Source organism: Perognathus longimembris, chromosome 12 (genome assembly GCF_023159225.1).
Source record: "Perognathus longimembris pacificus isolate PPM17 chromosome 12, ASM2315922v1, whole genome shotgun sequence".
NCBI classification, from domain to species: Eukaryota; Metazoa; Chordata; class Mammalia; order Rodentia; family Heteromyidae; genus Perognathus; species Perognathus longimembris.
Window position 1 is genome coordinate 54,783,227 of NC_063172.1, and position 25,981 is coordinate 54,809,207.

General features: G+C 43.0%; 1 protein-coding gene across 1 annotated transcript; it reads right to left on the bottom strand.

Annotated features, from left to right (window-relative positions):
- Positions 1–443: 443 nt before the first annotated feature.
- On the bottom strand, positions 444–20,484 carry Alkal1 (ALK and LTK ligand 1). Its single transcript, XM_048359176.1, has 4 exons — positions 20,301–20,484; positions 4,603–4,656; positions 2,216–2,296; positions 444–508 (listed from the first exon to the last, which is right to left on the bottom strand). The coding sequence occupies exons 1-4, from the start codon at positions 20,482–20,484 to the stop codon at positions 444–446; spliced, it is 384 nt and encodes a 127-aa protein (XP_048215133.1).
- Between the last annotated feature and the right edge of the window lie 5,497 nt (positions 20,485–25,981).

The window sequence follows — 25,981 nt, forward strand, 5'->3', positions numbered from 1 at the left end:
GAGGAGGAGGAGGAGGAGGAACAGGAGGAGGAGGAGGAGGAGGAGGAGGAGGAGGAGGAGGAGGAGGAGGAGGAGGAGGACCTGGGACCTGTCTCTAGCACCAGCAAAATAGATGAGGAGGAGGAAGTGGAAGAGGAGGAACAGGAAGAGGAGGAACAGGAGGAGGAGGAGGAGGAGGAACAGGAGGAGGAGGAGGAGGAGGAACAGGAGGAGGAGGAGGAGGAGGAGGAGGAGGAGGAGGAGGAAGTGGAAGAGGAGGAACAGGAAGAGGAGGAACAGGAGGAGGAGGAGGAGGAGGAACAGGAGGAGGAGGAGGAGGAGGAGGAGGAGGAACAGGAGGAGGAGGAGGAGGAGGAGGAGGAGGAGGAACAGGAGGAGGAGGAGGTCAAACTATTAAACAGGATAAGAAAAATAAATGAATGTATACTCACAGGGTCGGTTTTTTAGGTCTGTGAGCATAGTGGACTCAATGCTAATCTTGTTAGCAATCTAGCACATCTTTTGTAATCTAGGAAAATCATTTAAAGACAAATTTAATAATTATTATAAATGTGGAGGAGATAACATTAATTATTGTCACTAATTCATATACTAACATCTGCAAGTTAATAAACACCTAATATATTCATTGCTTACCATGGACTAGCTCAATAATTCCCAGTATAACATTGTCAAATGTGACTCTGTTGCCCTCACTTTAGGGATAAGAAAATAGCTTCAAAATGTTGCTTATAGTGAATAAAGAATTTGGTTCTAAAGAATGCATGTACTCCACCACAGTGTGCTAATCCTGAGTGATGTTGTTTGAAATATAATATGCTTTATTTTCCCTAGTTGTTAAATGCCAGTTACTCTGTGTGTGTGTGTGTGTGTGTGTGTGTGTGTGTGTGTGTGTGTGTGTGTGTGTGTGTGTACTAGAGCCTTGAAATCTTGGGCCTTGAAATCTTCCTTGGCTTTTTCTCAAAGTTACTGTTCTACTACTTGAGTCACATCTCCATTTTCTGCAAGTTGTTTTGAGGGGGGGAAAAAAGTAACAAATGTGATATTATGAGTAAAATTAAATATTTCTCAAGATGAACAACCTAGGTAATAAATGTTAAAATTGTATTTCTTTTGAAAGAAAAGTTTAGGCTTACAAAGTAATTTAAAAACAGTCAACTAAGTTACCACATGTAACCAGAATTGGGGCATTTTAAGTGATAATTCTTCAGCATTATATTGGGAATTATTATTGACTTCAGTAACTTAAAGATCCAAAAAATATATTACAGTAATATATGTATGTATGCATGTACATATGTTTGTATGTGCCACAACTATTCAAGAATATCCTGCACTCATTATACAAAATACTTACTTGAAGTATCTTAGGAAGGTGAGGCGCATGCAATTATAGTAATCAATATGCATATATACATATGTATATATCCTATGAAACTAGGAAAATTGAGGGGGAGAGTTTTGGTTGGAGGGATGGGGGAAAATTATGAAATAGGTGACATTGATCAAGATGCATTTTACACCAAGCCAATTTGTTGTATGGCAACTCCTTTGTACAACTACTTAAAAATAACAAAATAATTCAAAAAATTAATTTAGCCAAGTGTTGGAAGCTCATACCTCTAATCCTAGTTACTCAGGAAGCTGAGTTGTGAGAATTGTGGTTTGAAGTCAGCCTGGACAGACAAATCTGTGAGGCTTTTATTTCCAATTAACCACCAAAAATCCTAAGCTGAAGCTGTGGGTTCAAGTGGTAAAGATCTAGCCTTGTGTGGAAAAAAAACAAACTTCAGGGACAGCACCTAGGTCCTAAGTAAGTCCTAGGACTGGCACAAGAAAATAAAAATTTAAATAAAATATTTTTTAAAAAACAAGAGAAAATATTGACTTAGAACCAATAGTAGTCACCTTATTTTTTCCCACTTCTATGAGAGAGCATGCTTTATTTATGTCAAGGAATTTGAATAATGATAAAAGGTTTCAATACTGACATCTTGATCTTTGAGGAAATCCAGCTATTTTAGGATTTGGGTATATTCCCAACCAAAACGGAATCTCATTCCTTATGACTTCAACAGTGCACAAAAACCTTAAGTACTTGTCAGTGTTAGAAATAACATCTAATGAGGTGTTTAGTCTATTACATCCCACCCCAAGAGAGTTGAAGTTTTATTGTTGGGTAAGGATTTTTCTAAAAGCTGCCCAGCTGACTTACAGGCAGGCGTTGAGCAGTCTCTGGTGTTGTGGTAAAGACGATGGAAGTGTTTACTACATTCAGCTGAAAATGTGACTGGCCCTAGGGGAAAGGGAAAAATGCTTATTATAAACACAGGCATGTTTTCCAAACAAATTACCAGCACTTTATGGATGGAGATAATATAACTGTAGTTTACATTCTTCCTGCCCTTAAAAGAACTTGTCCGTGAGTTCTTCCCTCACCCTGACTCTGTGGGAGGTTCTGAGCTATGAAAAACAACCTAAATTCACTCCACATTCTCAACCTCTCACATCATGGAACCTTCATTTCCAGTAGAACTCTTTTAGACTAACTGGAAGGGGCATGCCCCAGACTGGGGTGGCGGGGGGGAGACATAAAGAATAAAAACTATAGATCATTGGGCTTTACTTTCTGTTCCTGGTTTTCAGTTCATGGGAAGCAATGCTTATATACAAAACAATTTATTTCATTTAGAGTGATGTGTGACTCAAATGTGTCAAAGAAATAGGCAAAACTTTCCTCCTTCTATCTGGATTCTATTTATTTATTTTTGCTATTCCTGGGGCTTGAACTCTGGGCCTGGGTCCTGTCTCTGAGTTTTTGTGCTCAAGGCTAATGCTCTGCAACTTGAGCCAAAGCTCCACTTCCAGTTTTTTGTGGTTGATTGGAGGTAAGTCTCATGGACTTTCCTCTCTGGGCTGGCTTCAAACCATGACCCTCAGATCCCAGCCTGAGTAGCTAGGACCACCAGCACCTGTCTTGGAGTATACATTTTTTAAGGTCATGGAAAAGATAGGAAAGTCCTCCATTGTGTCACTAGTGCCTAGCATCCTCTTCCTTCTCCATGCTGTAGATTTCAGTTAATAAATATGGCCCTTGGATTTGATTAAGTGGAAAAAAATAAAAGAAACCACATATTTCCCACATTATAGTTCTGAGATGTGAAATGATAAAAGGTAGTCCAGCCTGGGACTGGTGTGGCGGTTCATGCCTGTAATCCTAACTACTCAGGAAGGGCCAATCTGAAGACCATTTTCCAAAGCCAGCCAGGGCAGGAAAGTCCTTAAGACTTGTCACCAAAAAGGCAGAAGTGGAGTAGTAGCTCAAGTTGTGGAGCTTGGGGTATCACTGCACACAAAATCTCATGGACAGTGTCCAGGCACTAAGTTCAGCATGTGCAGTCAAGGTTATTCTGAGAATAATATGGCCTAGTGACAAGAGTGCTTGCCTCATATACATGAAACCCTGGGTTCGATTCCTCAGCACCACATATATAGAAAACAGCCAGAAGTGGTGCTGTGGCTCAAGTGGTAGAGTGCTAGTCTTGAGCAAAAAGAAACCAGGGACAGTGCTCAGGCCCTGAGTTCAAGGCCCAGGACTGGTCAAAAAAAAAAGATTATTATGAACAGAGAGATGATCACAAGAGTTAATATGAGCGATAAGATGTTTGTAATGATAGGATTTGAGGCACATGGTGGCTTAAAATGATTCAGACCAGAAGCTGGTGGCTCAAATCTGTAATCCTAGTTACTTAGGAGGCTGAGTTCTGAGAATCGAGATTCAAAAACAGCCCAGGTAGACAAATTTGAGATACCCTTATCTCCAATTAACCAGTAAAAAAGATGAAAATGGAGATATGGCTCAAATAGTAGAGTACCAGACTTGAGCATAAAAAAGCCAAAGAAGAAAATGAGACTCTATATTCAAATCCCAGTACTGGTATAAAAAAAGTTAAATACTTAATAAAGTGAAACTATTCAAGCTGATACAAAGAGCAGTATCATGAGAGAGTGTTTCATCAGAACTTAAGGCATGGCCTATGTAAAACCTATCTCTCCCCTCTGGAGACAACTTCTGATGCCCTCACTGGCTGAGAACACAGTCTAAACATCTCAGCATTCCATTTAAGAGTGTTCACAAATGATTGCCAACCTGCCGGTCCAGCCTTCTATCTGCTCCATGGCAAAACATATCTCTCTCAAAATTCACTCACAATACATTTACACGATCTGTGTATCTTTCCTCAAACCATACCATGAGTCTTCATACCTTCCATGTGGATTCTTCCTAACCAGAGTGCCCCTCTCATCCCGAGAAACCTTATTCACCCTTTAAAGTGAACTTAAATATCATGTCATCTGCAGCTCTTCCCTGCTGGCTCTTCCCCAAGTCATTCACTTCTGCGTATCCCTAAACTTTTACTTATTCTTCTATCAAGCTCTGGCTTAATTTACAACTCCTACTACTTAATAGCATTTGTCTAATTCCCCAGCTGAACAGTGAGACTCTCCTATACATTTATCTTCCCCTCTCCAATATCTCACTTCTTATTCTGAAATACAGTCTTCTTAATTAACTCAATCATTGACATATCATATGCTTACCTGTGAAATGCTTTATGAATTTGTCTTTTAGGTTCAGATCTCTTGGTAGTATTTCTGTAAAGAAGATTAAAAAAGATTTTACATTTTCAGATACATTTTCACCATTGAAATTTGTCCTTAATAGGCTATAATTACAAACATTAAACTAATGGCATAATGACAGTTTATGTAGCTAAGCCAAATACCTGCCTCCATCCCTGCTTAATCCCTGGGGCCCAAAGCACCAACAGAACTTGCTGCTTGTTTCTACTGGAGCGCCTACAATCCTCTCGGCAATGCACAATCACAAGTGAGTGTCTGATTTCATGGCTCCCCAAGACCTCTCCAGGTCACCCACCTGTCATAAATAGCACATAACTAACCACAGTCACTCCTGCCTCTTCACTTAGGTCCCCAATCATTTCTCAGCATTCCCCCCAACCCATGAGTTCACTTGGCATTATTCTATTTCCAAACATTTATCTCAGAGCCTTGAACTTACGCACCTAACCCAGGTTCCTCCAAGCCCTCCTACTTCTGTGCTTGTACTTGACAACCCACTCCTTACCAGTCTTCTCTGCCTTTTAATCCTTTTTCCCCAGCAGCAGCCAGAGCAAGTAAATTGAAATGCACTTCAGGGCACTAGACTCTCCCACTTCAAAGGCTTTGAGCTTTAAGTAAAATAAAATTTAAAAATCAAGCTCCCTCTCAGACTTTAACTGGTATTCTCTAAAAATAGGCCATCCAAAAATAAAAAAGCAATCTATAAAATGTAATCAAGAGCAGATGCAACTCATGAGAAGAGAAAACTTAACCTTAAATAAAATACTTGGCTTTCATTTATACCTACAAAGGTTTTTTTTTTTTGTTTTTTTTTTTAACTACAGACTGACTCGTGTAGGTGTCAAACACTATATAAACACACCAGGAAAGCGAACATTTATCATATTTCCATAAGTGAATCTGAGCCTCTGCATCGACAGAAATGAGTTCAGGGAGATGAAGTAGTGGTGACTGGGCTCTGTCAGCTAAGGAAGCAGGTTAAGGCCCCCTCCCCCCTCGAGAGGTAGCATCCCCAACTGAGCTCAGGACAGGATGGGGAGGGTCAAGGCCAGAGTGCAGAGGCCCAAGCACCCTTCCCATGTAACAGTGAACACCTTTATGTTACAATACAAAATAGTTTAATGCTATGTAGGCTGCAAACTACGCACTAGATAATAAGATATGACACAACACACTGGTTGTTCCCTATCTTCCAAATTTTTGCTACTTGAACTTTGTTATACTGATCAACAGTTACCAGAGTTTTTTTAGGAGCTTCTTAGATTTGAATCCCAGACCCAGGATACATAGCTATTCTTACATAGATAAACAGATAGGGAGGGAGGGAGAGAGAGAGAGATATTAGAGAGAGAGAGATACAGCTCCACTTCTGGCTTTTTGGTGGTTAATTGAAGATAAGACACAGATTTTCTTCATGGTTACTTTTCAGCTATAGAGGCAGAATTGAGTAGTTGTAATCACTTGCTCAAACTTTATGTGCAAAAAAAAAGTGCAGATGTGTTTAATCTTAAGAAATGACAATATGTAGTCGGCTCTCCATAGTTACACTTACAATGTAGTCAGTTTTATAAATAATCCAGAGGTAATTTAAAGTAGATCGGAGGTTATATATAGGTTATAAGCAAATCCTACACCATTTCATATGGAGGACTTGAGCATCTGTTCAGTTTGGTATTCGCAGAGGGTTCTAGAATCAGTCCCCCATGGATACCAAGGAAACATTGTTATGTTTCTCTCCTTGGGCTGCCATGACAAAATTCCACCAACAGGATGCCTTGTATCAACAGAAAGGCATTGTCTCATCATTTTGGAGGCTGAAGCATTCTGGACAGTGGGATGTGAGCAGGGCATTCTGTGTGTGCAGCTCCAGGGAGGCTCCTCCTCTGTCATTCCAGCCTCTTTGGCATCATTCTAGGGTCAGCTTTTGTCATCACATGGCAGTCTCTTGTATCTCTGATGTTCAACTGGCTGTCTTCTTCGAAGGATTCCATTCATATTGAACTAAGAGCCCTCACTATTACACGCTGACCTCATTTTAGCCAAATTACATTCATCTGCAATAGAATCTCCTATTTCCTAATAAGGTCATCTTCTGAGGCCCTGAGGGTGGAGCAAGAATGTATCTTTATTAGCAGAACACAATTCAGTTCAAAGTCTCCTAAAATAAATGGGATATTTTTATTTTGCCATATAAAAGTTATCTACTTTCACAATTATTTGTTCTATGTTATTTTTATTTTAACCAAGATAATAGAAAATGGTTCATTTACAAATGGTACTAAGTGGGCAATTCTTACATAGGTAAACATTTTATAGTGTGAGATTCTATCACAAACCCCTGGAAGCCAGCTGGTCAAGCTGGCCAATATTGGATACATATTGGCCAATATTGGATCTGTATTGGACAAGAAGCATTCCAATGGAAAAACTTCCCCAGATAGAAGATGTGTTGAAGCACCACTCATTCCAGTCACTTACATTGGGTCAAATTGTTTCAGTAGCAGTGTTTCAGTTATTGGTTTTCTAGATAGCTTTGAAAAATGAATTACAACTTATTTAAATAATTCTTTTTTTCATCACAAATAGCTTTAAAACATAGATCTGCAAATACTACTATTGAAAACAATGTTTTAATTATCTCAATAGGATTTGAGTGACACATTTTTCGGACTGAGATCCTGGCTCAAGAGGTAGAAGGCATGCCTAGTGGCCCAGCAAGTGGAAACCCTAGGTTCAATCCTCAGTACTGAGAGACAGAGACAGGCCGAGAGAGATGTACCACTACCCAATTTCTCTTACTATCAGCATTAGTATTAGTTGCTTAAGGCTTCTTAAGGCTGTATGTTTCTCAAATTTTCAGGCCAAGTATTTGGTAGAATGTCTCTCATTTGAGATTTATCTAATACCTTGCACATGGTTAGACCGAAGTTATGGGCTTGTGGGATGAAGACCACTCAGGTAAAATGCCATTTTTTTTGCTCAAATTATTCCAGTTTTGGCCATCAGGAACTCTTTTAGTTGGTTCTTGTCTCCCTATAATGCACCGTAAAAGTTTGGATATTATTTTGTATGTTTATTTCTTTTTCACTTTATATTTATACCAGATGTCCCAAGTCTAATGTGTTATTTGCAGTCCTGGCCATTGTATCAGGGATTTTTCCAAGCAGCCCTGCTTTTTTTTTCAATTGATAAGGGGTGTTTCTTCCCACTGAAATGTGGCTGTTTCTAGGCTCTCGCAGTTCACAGAGTAAGGAAGAATATGGCACTAGTGAAAGACCTGATTTATAACACATTGATTGTGTTCTTTTTAAATCTTCTCTGTAGCTGTAAACGTGTGTGTATATGTGTGTGGGGATATACATAGAAATATCATATACATGTATAATTTGCTTGTTGGTAAAGGGGTTTAAACTCAGGCTCTGTAAGTAAGGGTTGAGTTATGCCCTCAACCCTTTTTGCTTCAGCTTCTTTTCAGATAGGCTTCACTTTTTTCCATACTTGCCTCCTATAATCTTCCTTACCTCCACCTCCTAGATTAGCTGTGATTACAGGAGTTGATCCCACACTTGGCCTTGGCTGTAGAATGTGTTTTTACAGTGGGTAGTATCTGTAACATGTCAGGTATTAGAAAGACCACAGGGGGGCTGGGGATATAGCCTAGTGGCAAGAGTGCCTGCCTCGGATACACGAGGCCCTAGGTTCGATTCCCCAGCACCACATACACAGAAAACGGCCAGAAGCGGCGCTGTGGCTCAAGTGGCAGAGTGCTAGCCTTGAGCGGGAAGAAGCCAGGGACAGTGCTCAGGCCCTGAGTCCAAGGCCCAGGACTGGCCAAAAGAAAAAAAAAAAAAAAAAAAAGAAAGCCCACAGAAACTACTTTTAAATGATCCAATTTCAAATACTCAGACCTACTCGTGAAATACTATACCCAACAGTGACACTTTTACCCAGGTGGGCAGTGTCCTCGCCTAAGGCCTGTTATATTTGCACTTTTCTATCTGAATAAAATTTCTATTCAATAAATGTATCCAATGCCTAACATATGAAACTGTAATCTCTCTGAACATCAGTCTGAAAATAAAAAAAATAATTGGGAAAAAAATAAAATAAAATAAAATTTCTATTCAAGCCAAGCCAAGCAACTTCAATGATGCCTTGGGTTTCTCCTAGTAACTGAGGTAGACAAACTGAGTGATCTCCCAAGTCTTTTCCAAGTCCAATATAATAAAATACCATAAAATTCTAATAAACCCAACCACCAGAAGACCCTACAGAACTGTTGAACCAGTAAATTCAGACTACCTAGCACAGTGTCCAAAAAGCAAAAAACTGTCTACTGAAGCCAGAAATAAAAGACAAAGAGCAAGATTGAATGTAAGAGTACAGGTTCATGTGGGGAAAGAGAATCTCATGTTGAGCCTGAGATTCTTCGAGTGGAGATACTCAGCAAATATGTGAATTTAAATTTATGTGAATTTAAAACACACGGTGGAGACAGGCGCCAGTGGCTCATGCCTGTAATTCTATCTACTTGGGTGGCTGAGATTAGGAGGCTCATGATTCTGGGCCAACTGGGTCAGAAATGTCTGTGAGATTCCATTTCAGAAAAAAAGAAGTTGTCATTCTAGCTACCATGGGAAGCCTAAAATAGGAGAAGATTGTGGTCCAGGTACATATCCAGGCAGGAAGCATGGCCCTACCTCAAAATAACCCGTGCCAAAAAGGACTAGAGGAGGGGCTCAGCAGTGAAGCACCTGTATCTAACAAGTACAAAGTCCTGAGTTCAAACCACAGTTCTGGAGAAAAACAAAACTAGTGGAGGAAGAAAAGGAAGGAGATACAGTTAGGATTAGTTTCACAACAGCAATAGTGCAAATGTTCAAGCTTGAAAATTGTGAAACATTCGTGACTAGGAACGAGTCCCTAGGTGCCAAGGCGGAGGTGAGGAAGGACAAGTCAGAGAAGGAGGCAACGGAAGCTGAGGACTCAGGGAAGGGCCAAGAAAGGGTGGCCAGCCTCCAGGCTTCCTGGAGGCCAAGGAAGATAAAAACTTCTCGCTGCCACCACAATCAGACAGGGTCCAGGCCCTGCCATAGGCAGGAGCAGATCTGAGGCTGCAGCAGGACACAGTGACGTGGATGGAGGAGGTCAGATTTTGTTTTGTGGGTTAGTAATCACGATGTTTTATTTTCTCCATTTTGTGATGCTTTGACATCTTGGAGCCTTTCTGGGACATGCTCCTATCCACATTTTCCTTCTTTCCCTCTGCTTCCTGCCTGGCCTAGGGCCTCTCTTTTTGTCTCTTCATGTTGTCTCATGGCAACCATTTCCTCACCTGTATGTCTCCTCTTGCTTAAAACAAACCCAGGTATATTATAAAACATGGCGGTGGCAGATGCTGGGAAAGAATATTAACTTAATCTTATTTTATATCTTGTTTTATATTCTCTTACAGAAATACAAGAGTAAAGGTGACAAGAAAGCTTTTATCCACCTTTATAATCTTGTGTAAAAGTATTAAGCTAATTGACTATATGGCTTACAAAGAGGAATAAATTGTTTCAAACAGTAAGAGATTTTCAGTAATGTTTTAATACTTTACGATGATAACCATTTTGGTTTTTTGCCAGTCCTGGGGTTTGAACTCAAGTCCTGAGCACTGTCCCTGGCTTCTTTCTGCTCAAGGATAGCATTCTACCACTTGAGCCACAGCGCCACTTCTGGCCTTTTCTATATATGTGGTGCTGAGGAATCGAACCTAGGGCTTCATGTATGTGAGGCAAGCACTCTACCATTAGGTCATTTTCCCAGCCCCTGATGATAACTTTTGACCTATATAATTTACTGACTCTAAGAGACAGAGAAGTACCCTGTGCTGGGTCCACACCTCCACAAATGCATGATTTATACTCCCTCCCTTTCTCCTCTTTCCCTTCTCTTCCCTTCCCTCCTTCCTTCCTGTTCATTCTTGTGTTCTTTCATTGTTTCTTCATTATCCCTGCTTTCCTTCCCCATCCCTCCGTTCCTTCCTTCTCTTTCTTTTGTTCATTCTGTCATCCTTCTTTCTTTCCTTCCTTTCTTTCTTCCTTTTTTCCTCCCTCCCTCTTTCCCTCCTTTCTTTCCTTCCTTTTGTCCTTCCTTTTTTTTCCATTTTGAGACAGTCTCAGTAAATAGTCTCACTAAATATTTCTGCATTGCTGATCCTCCTGCTTGTCTCCTGTGTGCTGTGATTACAGGTATGCACTACCATGTCTAGCAGAACCCACATTTTGTGTCTTTAGAGAGATATGTTGCAGAAATGATTGAAGCCAATTTGATACTACTGATAAACTCTTCCCTAAACCTTCAGGTAGCTTGAGCTTAAATTTTCAATTCTTTTTATTCTACTGTCCTATTACAAGTAATTACTATGTGGTAACGTTGACAATATTGTCTTTAAGTTGCCTACATGTTTTTATCTTCGGTCCACAAGATAATAGAGTCTACACCATGTGAAATAGGCATAAAGAGTCTTAAAGTGAACTGAAATAGCAGATTCTGTAGAATTCAAGCAAAGCTGAATGATCATATATATTAAATTAAAAAAAAATTAACAGACAGCCATATACCAGTGACTCTAGCCTGTAATACTAACTGCTAACTGCTCAGGAAGCTGAGGTCTGAGTGTATGGTTCAAAGCCAGCCCAGGCAGGAAAGCCTGTGAGATCTTATCTCCAATTAACCACCAAAAAAAAAAAAAAAAAAAAAAAAAAAGCTAAAACGGGGTCTAGCCTTAAGCACAAAAGCTCGAAGACAGCAACAATGCCCTGAGTTCAAGCTCCAGGAACAGAGCATGCATGCACACACACACACACACACACACACACACATTAACAGATGTTTAAAGTGCTCCAAATTGGTGCACTATCCACAAAGAACACTTCAATTTTAGGTTAGTAGCTTTTAAAAAAAAAACCTTTTAAAAGTTACTTAATGAGTAATCTTCAATCTTACTAAATGTATGCCTCAGTGACTGCATGTCAATGTGTGCGTGTGTTGCTGGAGATGAAATCCAGGGCCTCATATATACTGGGTAAGTCCTCTACCACTGACCCACACCTCAGCCTTGACATTTACTTGTGCATTGAATGACAGTGTGCCTTTCCTCTCAGTAACCTGTGTGTCATCTGTCCTCGTGGCACCTTAGCAGTCAGCCTTCCCCACACCTCTTTGTCTCTTTCTCCTCCTTCTACCACTCTTTCATACTGGATTCCAGCCAGCCTTGTCTTCCCCATGCTGTGTCTCCTAGGTGTGGAGGGAGGTTGACCACCAGAAGGGACTGAAACAAATCTCCCCAATGGGTCCCTGAAAAAGCTAGTGTCCTACGAGAGTTGAATAAATGCCAAATTACAGAAAAAGGGAAGAACTCAGATACGGCTGGTTTCCACAGGCCCCTTTTTTCTGCAAGGCTTCCTAGTGCTATAAGAAGGGACTTAATGGTCATGTTTATGAAGCTGGTGGGACAAGGAAGCTGCTCCATAGACATCTTTCAAAACACATTGGAATACACAGATCTAGTGAGGGCAGGTTGTGCTCATTCCAGCTGGATTGGTGGTCACGGTCTGGAAGAAAGTTTCCAGAAGATCCTGATATACTGTCTCCTCCTCATGTTACCCAACAACAAGACAGATGGTTCCAAAAACTGGAAGTACATGAGAAATGCCAAAGTGCTTGCTGGGAAGCAGACTCATGCACTGCATTCACAGAGCTGTCATACCTAGAGTCAAGTCCAACAACTACCTGAATGTGCATTTGTCCTAGAAGCCTCAGCTGGGTGCTGGTGGCTCACATCTGTAATCCTACCTACTCAGGAGGATCAGATCTGAGGATCAAGGTTCAAAGCCAGATGGAGAAGGAAAGCCCATAGAGACTCTTATCTCCAATTAACCAGCAAAAAGCCAGCTGTGGAGCTGTAGCTCAAGTGGTAGGACTCTGGTCTTGAGTAAAAAAGCAAAGAGACAGTGCCCAGGTTCTGAGTTCAATAACCAATATCAGAAGAAAATAAAAAAGAACCAGGCTCAGGAAAGTATTAAGAGCTGCAAATGCTGTACCATCTAAACAAACTAAAGGTTAAGAAATTAGCTTACACTTCTTTGTACTTAAAATGTTACAAACAATATTATTATGGTTTAGCCTTGGGGACAAATAAAAATTCAAGCTCTTTAACTTCCAAAGTTAAAATTTCTTAAATCGTCTCAAAGTTTCTTTTCAAAATAGCACTCCTTGCAGTGAGACCAGAGGAGGATACTCTCGGGAGAAGAACACAAAGGCTCAATTCCTATGTGCCTCTGATCAATTAAATAATATTTATCAAAATGAACTCCAGGAAATGGAAACAAGAGGTATTTTTTGTTGTCGTTTTTGTTTTCTTTTTATTTTGTTTGTGCGTTTATCTATCTTTGGGAGTAAAGGGATGGTCACAGAAATGGAGGGTTAACAAATGCAGCAGTGACACTCACCAGACATTCCACTGAAAATGAATGGTACAATTGTGGGTGGGGATGGGAGGAAAAAAATATGGGGGAGAGAGAAGGAAGGGGTGACATTGTTCAAAAAGAAATGTACTTATTACCTGACTTATATAACTATAACCACTCAGTGCATCATCTTTGTAATAAGTTAAAAAATTTTAAATTCAAGTCATATAAATTTATTTCCACCAACTCTACAATAACAATAAATTAGAAAACATATTTCTTAAATATTGACTTTATGCAGTGACTAGTAGGATGTAGAATATTAAAAATGGAGTAATAATACTCAGGCCCACACTTAAAGGTACTTACATCTAAACACACATAATAATATAACATCAAACAAATGAGTTCCATTATGAGGATAAATACTCCCCATGCTCAAGGGGAGAAAACTTCATTACTGAGATAATCTAATAAAAAAAAAGACACCAACTAAATAATATATTAATAGATTTTACTTTAACATGCAAAGGACTAAACTTTCAAATAAGATAAATGTTATAATCTTTGATTTTCTGGTAGTTCATATTGACAGATTTAAAATTAAAGTTGCAACAAATCTCTAAACTTGGAACCCATTAAGCTCCCTCCAAGGGAGATGTGTTCAAACCACACACACTACTCAGGTTTTGTGTGCTGAGTTTTCCAATCATATATACTCATGATAACATTTATGTTTTAATTTAGGCACCTAGAAGAGTAAGAACAATAACTAATGGACAAATAGAGCTAGGTCATGATGAAGGAAAGTGAGAGCTGATTAAAGTCAAGCACTACACCACCGCAGCACACAACTGCGGGCCATCTCACGGACCCTGGCTGATTAACTGGCAGGTAGCAAACACAACACAGAAGCTCTGACAAATAGATGATTGACACCCTGGACAGGACAGCTCCATCAGCAGGAAGTTTATTCATAATGCTCAGAATGACACACACTTTAAAACTGATGGCTTAGTTCTGGAACTTTCCATTTTGTATTTTCAGACTTCAGTTGATAGTAGGTAACTGAGAGCTCTGAATATAAAACAGGTTCTGGACTTCCTACTGCTCTGGTGTTTCCTGCAGTCAATCATGAGAGAAATACCACCTGCACCCATTTGTCTGTCCTCCCATGCAGCAACAAAGACCTTAGAAATCAGAAAAAATTCACGCCATGAAGATATTGTGTGTGTGTCTGTGTGTCTGTGTCTCTGTGTATGTGTCTATGCCATAATTGGAGCTTGAAATCAGGGCCCTGGGCTCTTGCTTAGCTTTTTTGACTCCAGGTTGGTGATCTACCACTTGAGCCACAAAAGCACTCTGGCTTTTTAGTGATTAATTGGAGATAAGAGTTTCACAGATGTTCTTGCCTGGCCTGGCTTCAAACCATAGTCCTCCAATCTCAGCCTCTTGAAAAGGTAGGATTATAAATGTGAGCAACATATAAATGGTGTCCAACTTATCAGAGGAATTTTTTAAGTCTTGGTTTTCCTAGGATATCTAATTATAAAGTGATGCTCTAAGAGTATGCCATTGAAGAAAGGGGCAGCTACACTGGGTACCACTGTCAACTTCCTATACAGATGCTCTCTGCTTTGCAGCTAAACAAATGGCTCCTGCAAGCAGGCAACAGTTACTACCAGAATCCCCAGGAATGGACAGAAGTTTATTCATATAAGTGAGCTCTGGTTACTCAATTACAGTGAGTGATTATGATTTGCAGCACCAGCTACCAAGACAAAAGGACAGAAAGAACCTGCCAAATACATATGGCAAAATCTCATGTGTAACCTCTGCAGCTAGACCTCTTCCCATGCTCCCAGTTTCCAGTAAAACAAATAGCTTCAGGCAACTCTGAAAAGAAAATGTTAAGTATTGAAATTGAAGGTGATGAATATGTTTAACTAACAGTTGTGATATTTAGCTTATATTGATGTATATAGTAAAGCATCAGGTCTCAAATCTTGAATGTATACAATAAAAAATAAAATTTTACTAAAAGACTCCGTGGGGCTGGAGATATGACTCAGTGCTACTACACTTGCCCAACATGTGTGAGGCTGTGGGCTGGGTCCAGTATCACACATACTCATGAAAAGAACCCACTAAATCCCCTGTAGTGTCACATGCCTATAATCCCAGAATGTGGGAGGCTGAGGCAGGAGGATCAGACTGAACTACATAGCCGAAATCTGATACAAAACAAAACAAAAATATATGCCTTCTTCCATATGATATATCCAGAAGCAAAAATTATTTCCTTTATTTAGATGGAAGAAATTGTTTGTTGCCAAATATGACTAAATGCGCAGAGAGAACTATAACAAACAAATAGTAGAAGGAATTTGAATTGCACAAATAAAACCCCATCATTTTGCAATTCCCAGCAGGATTCAAGTATATCTGGGGCTTCTGAGAGTTTTGCCACTCCTGTGGGATGTTTGCAAATAACCACAGAGATGTCTCAAGAAAGAGGACTGTGATGCTGAGAAAATTACTTCTGTTCTATGTGCATCCAGACACTCAGCTCCTAAGTCTTTCCAGTTGCCCAAATCATCCTGTCTTTTGGTAGACCAGGGAGTTAATGGAGACCTAGCAGCTTCAGGATGAGTATTCATCACCACAAACAGCAAGGCAAGATTAAAGGGCCAGGCTAAGGAGAGAGAAAGTATCAGAGGTCAGTTCATCCCCAGTGGAAGGTTGTTTAATCAATCCTGTCTCTGTACTAAAGCCTCCATGAAAACCCAAAGCACAGGCTTCTGGAAGCTTCTTGAGCACTGTCCACGTAGAGGCTCCTAGAGAGTAGCTTATCTCTGAGAGGGCAGGCAAGCTCCATGCCCCTCCCTCCACCCCTCTCTTCACCTATGTTCTTTGCAATATTCCTTATGAGAAACAGGCAAACAAGGGTGAGGCCCTGAGTTCAAGCCACAGCATTAATAAAATCAATCATAAAGTTAATGCTAAACAAATGAATGTTTTCCCTAAGATAACATAGTGTTTCCCTAAATTCTGTGAATTGCTCTGGCAAATAAAACAATCTTGAAAAGATGGTCATAAAGACCAGGCTCCATAGCTAGTAGTTAAGATAGAAAATAAAGGTGGAATAGCATGGGATCCAAGCACATAAAATGGAGTCCAGAGGCCATGGTCAATCAGATGTCAGATAGGTCCACAGCTGAATCTTTGCTATGGGCTGCAGAAGTGCCCCCCCCCCCCCCGCACACACCCCAAACCTTTGGACAGACTAAACCATACTTTCCCGAGACACTGTTAACCTCTCTGCTGAACTTATTATCAATGGCCTCCTCTGACCAACCGAAACTCTAGCCTCAGCCCGTCCCTTTCTTCCAAGGCAGCTTCGTTTCTGCCACACCAGTCATAATATCTGACTAACCAGCGATGTAGTTTCCATCACTTGCCGTTTCAATCTGTAAATGCAGTTGCCATTATGTCAACCCTTGGCAGAAGTGCGCAAGATGCTTGAATGGATAATCCATACCACCACCATGCTATCTTGCAGTCCTAGTCTGCCCCAGTAAATTTATTCTTCTTTGTTCCTGACTACTTTGACTTTACTCTCATTGCTAAGTCCAAATTTCAGAGGCCTGGACTTGTGGCTAAGTGTGAAGAGGAAGCATTCTTCAGGACAGGAAGGTTTTCAGCCTGCAGACTCTGCCTCTGACCCGGGTTCAGAACTGGAGGTCAGAACTGGAGGTTCTAGCTGGTGGCCCTGCCTCACATTGCTTGCTGGCTGGTGGAGAGATATCCCCACACCTTCAAGATCATGGAAGTCTTCTGCGTGGATTGGTGGGGTATAAGAGCAGAGGAAAACAGTTTCTCTTTCCTACAAGAGCCTAGTCGGTTATGAGGACACACACAAGCCTCTGGCTTCTGGGGATGCCCTCAATGTGGCCCCTGAAAAGGGAGTTGGGCAGTCACAAAGGGACATGGATGTCCTGCTTTCAAGAAGAGTTCAGATTATGCTGGAAAATCAAGAGAAGCCACAGAACATCTATGATTTGGGAGGGTCTGGCTCCCCAAACTAATTAAGAATATCAGTGCACCAGTGATTCTTACTTGTAATCGTGGCTACTCAAGAGGCTGAAGTCTGAAGATCCTAGTTCGAAGCCAACCCAGGCAGGAAAATCTCATGGAATTTTCTGCCCAAACTGGCTTTGAACTTTAATCCTCAGACCTCAGCCTCTCGAGTAACTATGATTGCATGCACGAGCCACTGGCACCCAGCTAACCTGACTTTTCATGGGCATTTGAAGTGGGAAGGGGCAATGGAGCCCTCAGCCTATGGGATTTTACGCAGTCTTGCACAGTATCAGAACGGAACTGAATTACTGGATCTTACACAGTAGCCAAGCGGAATTGAATTCAAGGCCATGCAGCTGGTGTCTGCTGCAGAATGAATCACTTGCTTGATGGGGGCAGGGAGAGCCACACCCATCTGGTGTCAGAAGTGACTGGACTTGTGAGGGAATAGTAGGAGAAACTGAGTCTACTTGGAGTTTCTACTGATGGGAGCAGCAAGAGTGTCAGACCCAAAACTCATCCTGAGGCTTGGGTGACAGTGATCACTGAACTGCAGAATTCTGGGGGCAATATTCCAGGCCCATCCTTGGCTTCTAGGACCAGGAAGATATTTCTTTCTGATAGAGCTATGGCCCCTCTCACCCCCTTAGTGTCCCATGAGAACATCACAGATGAGTCCTCATCTTCTCTATAATCATGTCCCCACTTGTCCCTTATACATATCAAATGTTCCATTCACAGAAGGCTTCAGATGGGATGAGCCGTCCTTCTCTCCCTTGTGAATAAAGTATAGGATCTCAAGAGGGCATCGCCTCAAATGGTGCTAGAAAGCAATCAATACTAAGAGTGACTCACAGCCAGGCTATCTTGTTTTCTAAACTTTATATATTACAAACCACTTTTTTTTGCCAGGCCTGGGACTTGAACTCAGGGCCTGAGCACTGTCCCTGGCTTCTTTTTGCTCAAGGCTAGCCTCTACCACTTGAGCCACAGAGCCACTTCTGGCTTTTTCTGTTTATGTGGTGCTGAGGAATCAAACCCAGGGCTTCATGCATGCTAGACAAGCACTCTACCACTAGGCCCCATTCCCAGCCTGCAAACCACTTTTAACTTGGAAATGTTCTCTCTGGTTACCTTAAATGAAGCAGGAGGTGTGGTAAAGTAACAATGTGTTACCTTAAATGTTTGTGTAATTCAACACTTCCCTCCTGCTCCTTGGACATTCCAAAGTGGCACTGCCTCCTCTGGCAGGAATATTTGGGTTAACAATAATTTCACAGTTTGTGATCAGTGGGACACTGTCATGGCATCTCCTTGCTGTGGTCACAGTCTCTACCCATCCTCCTTCCCGAGAGCTCTTCACCTATGGGTGGAATGAAAGGCTCCAGCCAGGTCTTCCATCCACCAAGCTTCCTGCTGCGCTGCCTCCCAAGACTTCCCCATTGCCTTTCCCTGAATTAGTCTTCCCTGAATTAGTCTATGGAGAAGGCATATGACTGGCTGCCTTGAGTGGCCTCAACCCTCCGCAAGCTGACTAACTTGTAAAGATGGTATCAATGGAAGTTTGTGGAGTGAACGAGAATGAATGAGAAGTGGTACAAACAAATCCCTATTTACTTTCTTCAAAGTGAAGTAGAAGCTGGACACTGGTGGTTTACACCTGTTATCCTCGCTACCGAGGAAGCTGAGATCTGTGGATCTCAGCTCGAAGCCAGGCTGGGTAAGAGTATCTGTGAGACTCTTACCTCCAATTAACCAGCAAAAGGCTGAGGCAGAAGTGTGGTTCAAGTGGAAGAGCACCAGTTTTGAAAAAAAGCAAGAGTATGAAGTGCTGAGTTCAAACCCCAGTAACAGCACAAAATATAAACAAATAAAAGTGAAGGAGGAGCACAGAAACTCTAGCCTTCATGGCCCGACAACCAGGGGAAGCTGCAGGGCAGCTTGAGGTACCCCTGGGCTTGGACCTCACACAGAGCTGGGTGCAGGCTACCAAGTAGTCCTGAAGACTGTGCTCCTAGCCCCGTGCTCCTAGCCCTTGCCATAGCTCCACCTGGCTTGTTTGTCAGACTTGCACATTTTGATCAGCTTCTTTCCTCTTTGTTCACGACCTGATTTCCTCCCAGTGCCTAGCACCTTCCTGCCACCCACAGTCCAGCCACCCCAGGAAGCCTCTTGTCTCTGGGATTTGTCCTTTTCTTCTTAAGTCATAGGACTTCTTCTCTGCCTTTGGGAGTTTCCTGGTCTTTTAACAGTGGCAACTCTTCCTCCCTCCTTCTTCCTCTCAGATGCCTTGCAGGCATCTGTGCAGCAGGATTCTGGGTGTCCAGACCTGACTTGGGGCCCACCAGCAACACCATTTGGTGCTTCTAGCCCTGGAAAGGTGCAAGCTGTCAGCCCCAGCAGCCAACTGAAACTGGCATTTCAGTCGCTCATTCCCTAGAGTCATTCTGTTTAAAGAGAGGGAAAGGGCCTTCCTACCTGTGGTCAGGTATCTCTGATGGCAATCAAGTTAAGAAATGCTCAAAACCTGGATACCTGGGCAGTGGTGTCTTATACCTGTAATCCTCCCTACTCCAAAGGCTGAGGGTTGAGGATTAAGGCTCCAAGACAGCCTGGGCAGGAACGATTGAGACTCTTATCTCCAATTAACCAGCAAAAAAAGCCTAAATAGAGCTGTGGCTTAAGTGGTAGAGGGCTAGCTTTGAAAAAGTGCCCAGGCCCTGAGTTCAATTGCCACTAGTACTGGCACCAAAAACGACAAACCAAACCAAAACAGCCCTGGGAAGATACACAAGTGAAGTGCTGCTGAGAGGCGCATAGTCCTCCACCACGCTGTTAGGGGAATGGACGCTAGGTCTTTCCATCACTCTGTAAGTTCATTTCCAAGGCTTCCCACTCCACTCCTGACTGGGACAAAGTTGGGTTCTGGCCTGCTGGATGTTACTATTTCTCAATCAAGGTGTACTAATAAATGCACTCCTTCCTTCGGGGGGCGGGGGGCCTGCCCAGGGTCTGGCCCAGCTCCAAGGCTGATCCCCCTCTCCCCCCCCCCCACCCCGCCCCACCTGCCCCGGCCTGGGCTCAGGCAATCAAAGGGCTGGGAACTGGAGGACTTACCTGCGCTGCGGGCAGCGCCGCCGGGAGCCGCGCGGGGCGCCGCGGGGAGGAAGAAGAGCGGCTTGGGCTCGGCGCCCCGCGGGGCCCTGCGTCCCCGGGGCCGTCCCTGACTCCCGTGCGGGGACAGAGCCAGCGCCAGCAGCAGGAGAGCGGGCAGCGGGGCGCCCGGCTTAGCCGGCCGCATGTCCTTGTGTTTGGAGCGGGGAGCAGCAGGCACGAGGGTGCGGACCCGGACCCGGGCGTCCGCAGCGCAGGAGCGGGGTCCCGACCGTCGCTGCCCAGCTGCCCTCGTGGACGTTCCGAGGGCCGAGGGCTGCAGCCGCTCTGGACTAGCGTCCCGGGGCGCTGGGCGGGGACGCAGGGCGGGGCCTGGGAACGCGGGGTCCCCCTGGATGAGGGCGTGTCCCCGAGCGCAGGACGGGGAAATGTGCGCACTCTCCCCCAACCCCCTCCCCGCCGCGGGTCCCCACCGACGCCCCCTCCCGCCTCCAGGGTCACTGCGCGGGCGGCCTTGTCCCTAGGGGCTGGGTAGAGGGACCCTGTCATGTCGCACAGCCGGTCTCCCTCCAGCATAACCTGAGGGGATCGGGAGCCACAGAACCTGCCGCACCCAGGGGCCCAGGGAAGTTAGGGGCGCGGGGTCCCCCAAGCCGCGGGCTGCTTCGAAGGGGCGGGCTCCACCTTCTTGTGCCAAGATCCCTGCTCTCCCCAGAGTGCTGACCATCGGGAGCGCCAAGCTGCTGGAGGGGTGGGGTCTCTCCCCATGCAAGGGTTCTGAACTGAGGACCACAGAGCCTCTCCCCTCCCAGCCTCGCTGGGGTTCCTCTGGAACGTCCCACTGGGGCTCATAATGGTGTCATCACCTGCGCGGACCTGTGCGTCCCCAGAAAACAGACAGCTGAGAAGTGCTGAAATACTTGCCTCAATATTGCTTGCTAAACATGTTGGTGTGTGTGTGTGTGTGTGTGTGTGTGAGAGAGAGAGAGAGAGAGAGAGAGAGAGAGAGAGAGAGAGAGACAGAGACAGAGACAGAGACACAGAGAGACAGAGAGCTGTCCTAGGGCTTGAACTCAGGGCCGGGTGCTGCCCCTGAGCTTTCTGGATCAAGGCTGGCTCTACCACTTGAGCCACAGCTCCACTTCCGGTTCTTTGGTGGTTAATTGGAGATAAGTTTCATGGACTTTTCTGCCTGGGCTGGTTTTGAACTGTGACCCCCAGATGTCAGCCTCCTGAGTAGCTAAGCATACAGGTATGAGCCACCGGTTCCCACTGCATATTAGCTTCTCAAGTACAGTCATGTACAAAGTGACAAAGATGGAGGGAAGGAGCGAGGATGGCCAGGGAGGCCACCATCACCTAAGCACAGCTCAGTGTCGAGTTCCTTAAGCAGATCCCTACTGTCGCGGTAGAAAAATAATCCTCACCCATTTGAAGAGTTTATCTATGCTGGACAAATCCTGGGAATTGAGGCAACAAGGCAAACTTTATAGGAGCCTTAAGAAATCATGTCCCTGAATGAAGCTCTTTCCAGAAAGCAAGTCATGATTCCTTGAAGACTAAGGATCCTTTACTATTAAGGAAATGCAAAATTTTAGCATTTCCTGAGCCAACACAGTAATGATTGAAAAATGACTTCCTCTTAGAAGACAGAGAAAGCCTCAGAGAATTCTAGATTGAGTATCAGAAGGCCATAGTTTGGTGGAAGGAACTTCTCACAGGTCTATTCATGTGAAACAAGAAAACATAAGTTTACTAACACTGGTATGAATATCAATGTCTAGTTCAAGATACAGTTGGGACTACTCTGAGAAGCCAAAGGGAAAATGCAGAATAGAATCCCATTAGAGAAGAGATAATAATGTTGTTGGGGAAAACAAGCTTGGAAACTGAATTATTACCTGTTTTTTGTCTGCATTGCAAGCAGAAAGAAACCCGTGAACTCAAAATTTGCCATTAAGACTATTTTTGCTGAGGCTTTCACCGTATGAGCCTGAACAAGTCACCTAGCCTCAGTATTCTCTCTTGCAAAGGGAAGCAACTGAACTTCAGTGACTTTCCCATTGCTCCTCAAAAAGGAGGTGTATGAAGAAGGCAGGTAGCAGAGCCTTGCTTAGTGGCTCCCTCCCATAGCTCTGCTGCCCCAGGAACAGAGTCAGGGGATCACTTGAGCCCAGGAGGTTGGGGGGCGGGGGGGAGACAGCTGATTTCCACACTCCTAGAGATCTAGTTCCATAGGAAGAGTTCAAGATTCTATATTTCAGGGTATTCTGGGTAGTTCTGGAGCAAGTGATCTTTAAAATTCCCTGGGCTGGGAATGTGGCTTAGTGGTAGAGTGCTTGCCTAGTATGCACGAAGCCCTGGGTTCGATTCCTCAGTAGCACATAAACAGAATAAGCTGGAAGTGGCACTGTGGCTCAAGTTGTAGAATGCTAGCCTTGAGCAAAAAAACTCAGGGACATGAGTTGAGTCCCCAAGACTGGCACAAAAAAAAAAAAAAAAACAAAGAAAGAAAATCCCTATTATGCACTCAGCAATAATTACTTAAATGCAAATTTCAGGCCATGCACAGTGGACCTGCCCCTGTGGGAACACAGACAAAGCCCAAGTGACACTCATGCTTCATGACCCCAGCCTCCCACCACAATGTTTCTACCACAGACGCACAAGCTGCCCAAAGCTGAGCAACAATTGGCTTTGAGACTTTTTTCTGGTTTATGTATATCTTTCTGTGTTGCTGCCACTAAATGCAGCCTGCCTACCACTTGCTAGGTTTGGGAAGGGTCTGCTTGAAGTGTTCGTGTAGATACAAACTCAGTAACATTTACTGACTAGTTCATGTGTACAGAAGGTATCTATAAAACAGACTTAGTAGTAACCAGTGCTTTAAATAATTCAACTTTTTAAAGCCTTGACATCAGGCATTTCACATTTTTCACTTTTCCTTCTTTTTTTTTTGGGGGGGGGGTACTTTTCTATAGCTTTATAGCCAAGGCTGGCCTAGAATTTACCATCCTCCTATCTTAGCCTCTTGGAGTGCTGGGATTATAGGCATGGACCACCACACCCAGACACTTGCTTTCTCTACAGGTTACCTACGAATTTGAATAAACAAAGTTTTTCAAAATATTTAACACCAGCACCCTCTGGACTCAGATCTAGTTTGTACAACATGGCAAATCATACCAGAGGAGAAAAGTGGTTCCAGCCAACCCATCAACTATTGCTGACCCTCTGTGGTAGACAAAACAAAGGGATAAGATCTGGGATCTCAGACTGTGGCTCTGGGTGAACACCATGGTAGAGGCCAGGCCCTGGGGGCTCATGTACATAATTCCAACTACTCAAGAGACTGAAATCTGAGGATCACAGTTCAAAGCCAGCCTGGCAGGAAAGTCTGTGAAACTCTTCAATTAACCCTAGAAAACCAGTTAGTGGAGCTGTGGCTCATAGTGGTAGAGCATGAGTCTTTAGCACAAAAGCTCTGAGACAGTGACCAGGCCCTGAGTTCAAGCCCCATGACCAAGAGAAGGAAGGAAGGAAGGAAGGAAGGAAGGAAGGAAGGAAGGAAGGAAGGAAGGAAGAAAGAAAGGAAGGAACGACCGTGGCTGGTGGTGCCGGAACCTACAACATCTCTTCACTCAAGGTCAACTCTCAATCCAAAGCCCAAAGAGACATTGACACCCTCTGAGACATTGCTGGTCTATAACATATGAATTGATACTTTTCAAATGCATTTTTTGCACTACGATTTGAACTTACAGCTGAGAACTCTACTACTTGAGCCACACCCCAACATGAGTTGATTTTTGCAACAGTCATTTTCTCAAACATTTCAAAAACTTAAGATAAATGTCTTTTTAAAAAACCATTGTTATATTACATCTTCCCCAGTTTTTTGTTTTGTTTCTTACTGTGCTTGCATTTGAATCCAGGGCCTCTCATATGCAAGGCAAATGCCCTACCACTGAACTTTAGCCCATCCCGAAATTATTAAAAATTTGAAAATCATCATCTCTGTCAATATGTATCATGTACTTTTTTGGATAACAAAGGTCAATTTCCTGAACAAGCGGATGAAGTCCTGTTTCAGATCTGCTTGCATTATTAATTTGGGGCTGTCATTTAGAAATTTCAGAACTTGATTTGATCATAATTTTGAGCAGCAGGACAATGACATAAAAACCTGGGGGAACTTCTCAGGTTATAAAACCCTGTTCTGGAAGTTCATAGTTAGAAAACCTTAACATACCTGTCTCCCCTAGAACTTAGTGTATAACAGTTCATGCTGATTCTCTCTCTCTCTCTCTCTCTCTCTCTCTCTCTCTCTCTCCCTCTCTCTCTCTCTCTCTCTCTCTTTCTCTCTCTTTCTCTCTCTGTGCTAGTCTTGGCATAGGCACTATCCTGAACTCCTTTGCTCAAGGCTAGTGCTCTACCACTTTGAGCCACAGTACCACTTCTGGGTTTTTTGGTGATTAATTGGAGATAAGGTCTCATGGACTTTCCTGCCTGGGCTGACTTTGAACTGTGATGCTCAGATCTCAGCCTCCTGAGTAGCTAGGATTACAGACATGAACCACCAGCACCCAGCTCTCCTTTCTCTTTTAAGTGCAATCTTCCACACATCTTTTAAATGATCATACAGCTTTTTATGCTTGTAGTCATTGAATTTTGCACAAACACACACGTGCACACACACACTTCGATTCAAGATTGTCACTAAATATTTACTGACCTATTGGCCTACACTTACTTTAATACACAAATAATGTGAACTGAGCAATATATGACATTTTTATAAATGTGACTTAAATATCCTCCTCCACTTTTGTCATGCTGGGACTTGAATCCCCAGACTTTTACATGCTCAGCAAGTGCTGTACCACTGAGCTACATCCCTAGCACTACTTCTTTTCTTTGGTCCCAGTACTGGGACTCAGTGCACAGGCTCTGAGTTCGAGCCTCTTTTTTATGTTTATTACAGTTTGGACCTTGAAAGCCTCCAAAGGCTGATCTATTGAAGAATTAGTCTAGAATCTATGGCAATATTGGCAGGAGAGTGGAGCCTGGTGAAAGGTAGTTGAGTCAGTAAGAGTGTGCTCTTGAAGAAGCTATTAGAACTATGATCCCTTCTCTTCTTTCTGTCATATTCTGGCCGCCATGATTTAATGCCTTGCTAATAGGCCTAAAAGCTATGGACCAGCTACCAAGGACTGAAACTTCCAAAAGAATGAGCCATTAATACACCATTCCTCTTTTTAAGTTATTTCAAGTATCCTGTCATGGTAACAGAAAGCTGACAAACACCATGTTCAAGCCCAGCTGGGTTAAATGGAGCCTTATAAACTCTCTCCATTTTCTCTACCAGTCCACACATTTATGAAAACAACCTTTCTTCTTTCAGAAGCAAAAAAGTAGTTCAGGTATCTCTTATCTGAATTGGCTACTTCCTAGGAGATTTTAGTGGATATGAATATTGATTGTGGCACATGAAAAAAAAAAACACAACAGGGTAGCCAAGGCCTACATTAAAAAAAATGAGTTCATGTAGCTGCTTCATGTTTAACTTCAAGTTTTCTAATTGTCTTCTGAAAAATTTTTTTTCAAATACAATTTTAATTTTTAATTTTTTTAATTTTTTTATTTTTTTGGCCAGTCCTGGGCCTTGGACTTAGGGCCTGAGC

Coding starts and splice junctions, on each gene's coding strand:
- Alkal1 (XM_048359176.1), bottom strand. CDS start 20,484: ATGCGGCCGGCTAAGCCGGGCGCCCCGCTGCCCGCTCTCCTGCTGCTG. Junction 4,657..20,300: donor CGGCGCTGCCCGCAGCGCAG/GTAAGTCCTCCA, acceptor TCTTCTTTACAG/AAATACTACCAAGAGATCTG. Junction 509..2,215: donor AGACTGCTCAACGCCTGCCT/GTAAGTCAGCTG, acceptor TGATTTTCCTAG/ATTACAAAAGATGTGCTAGA.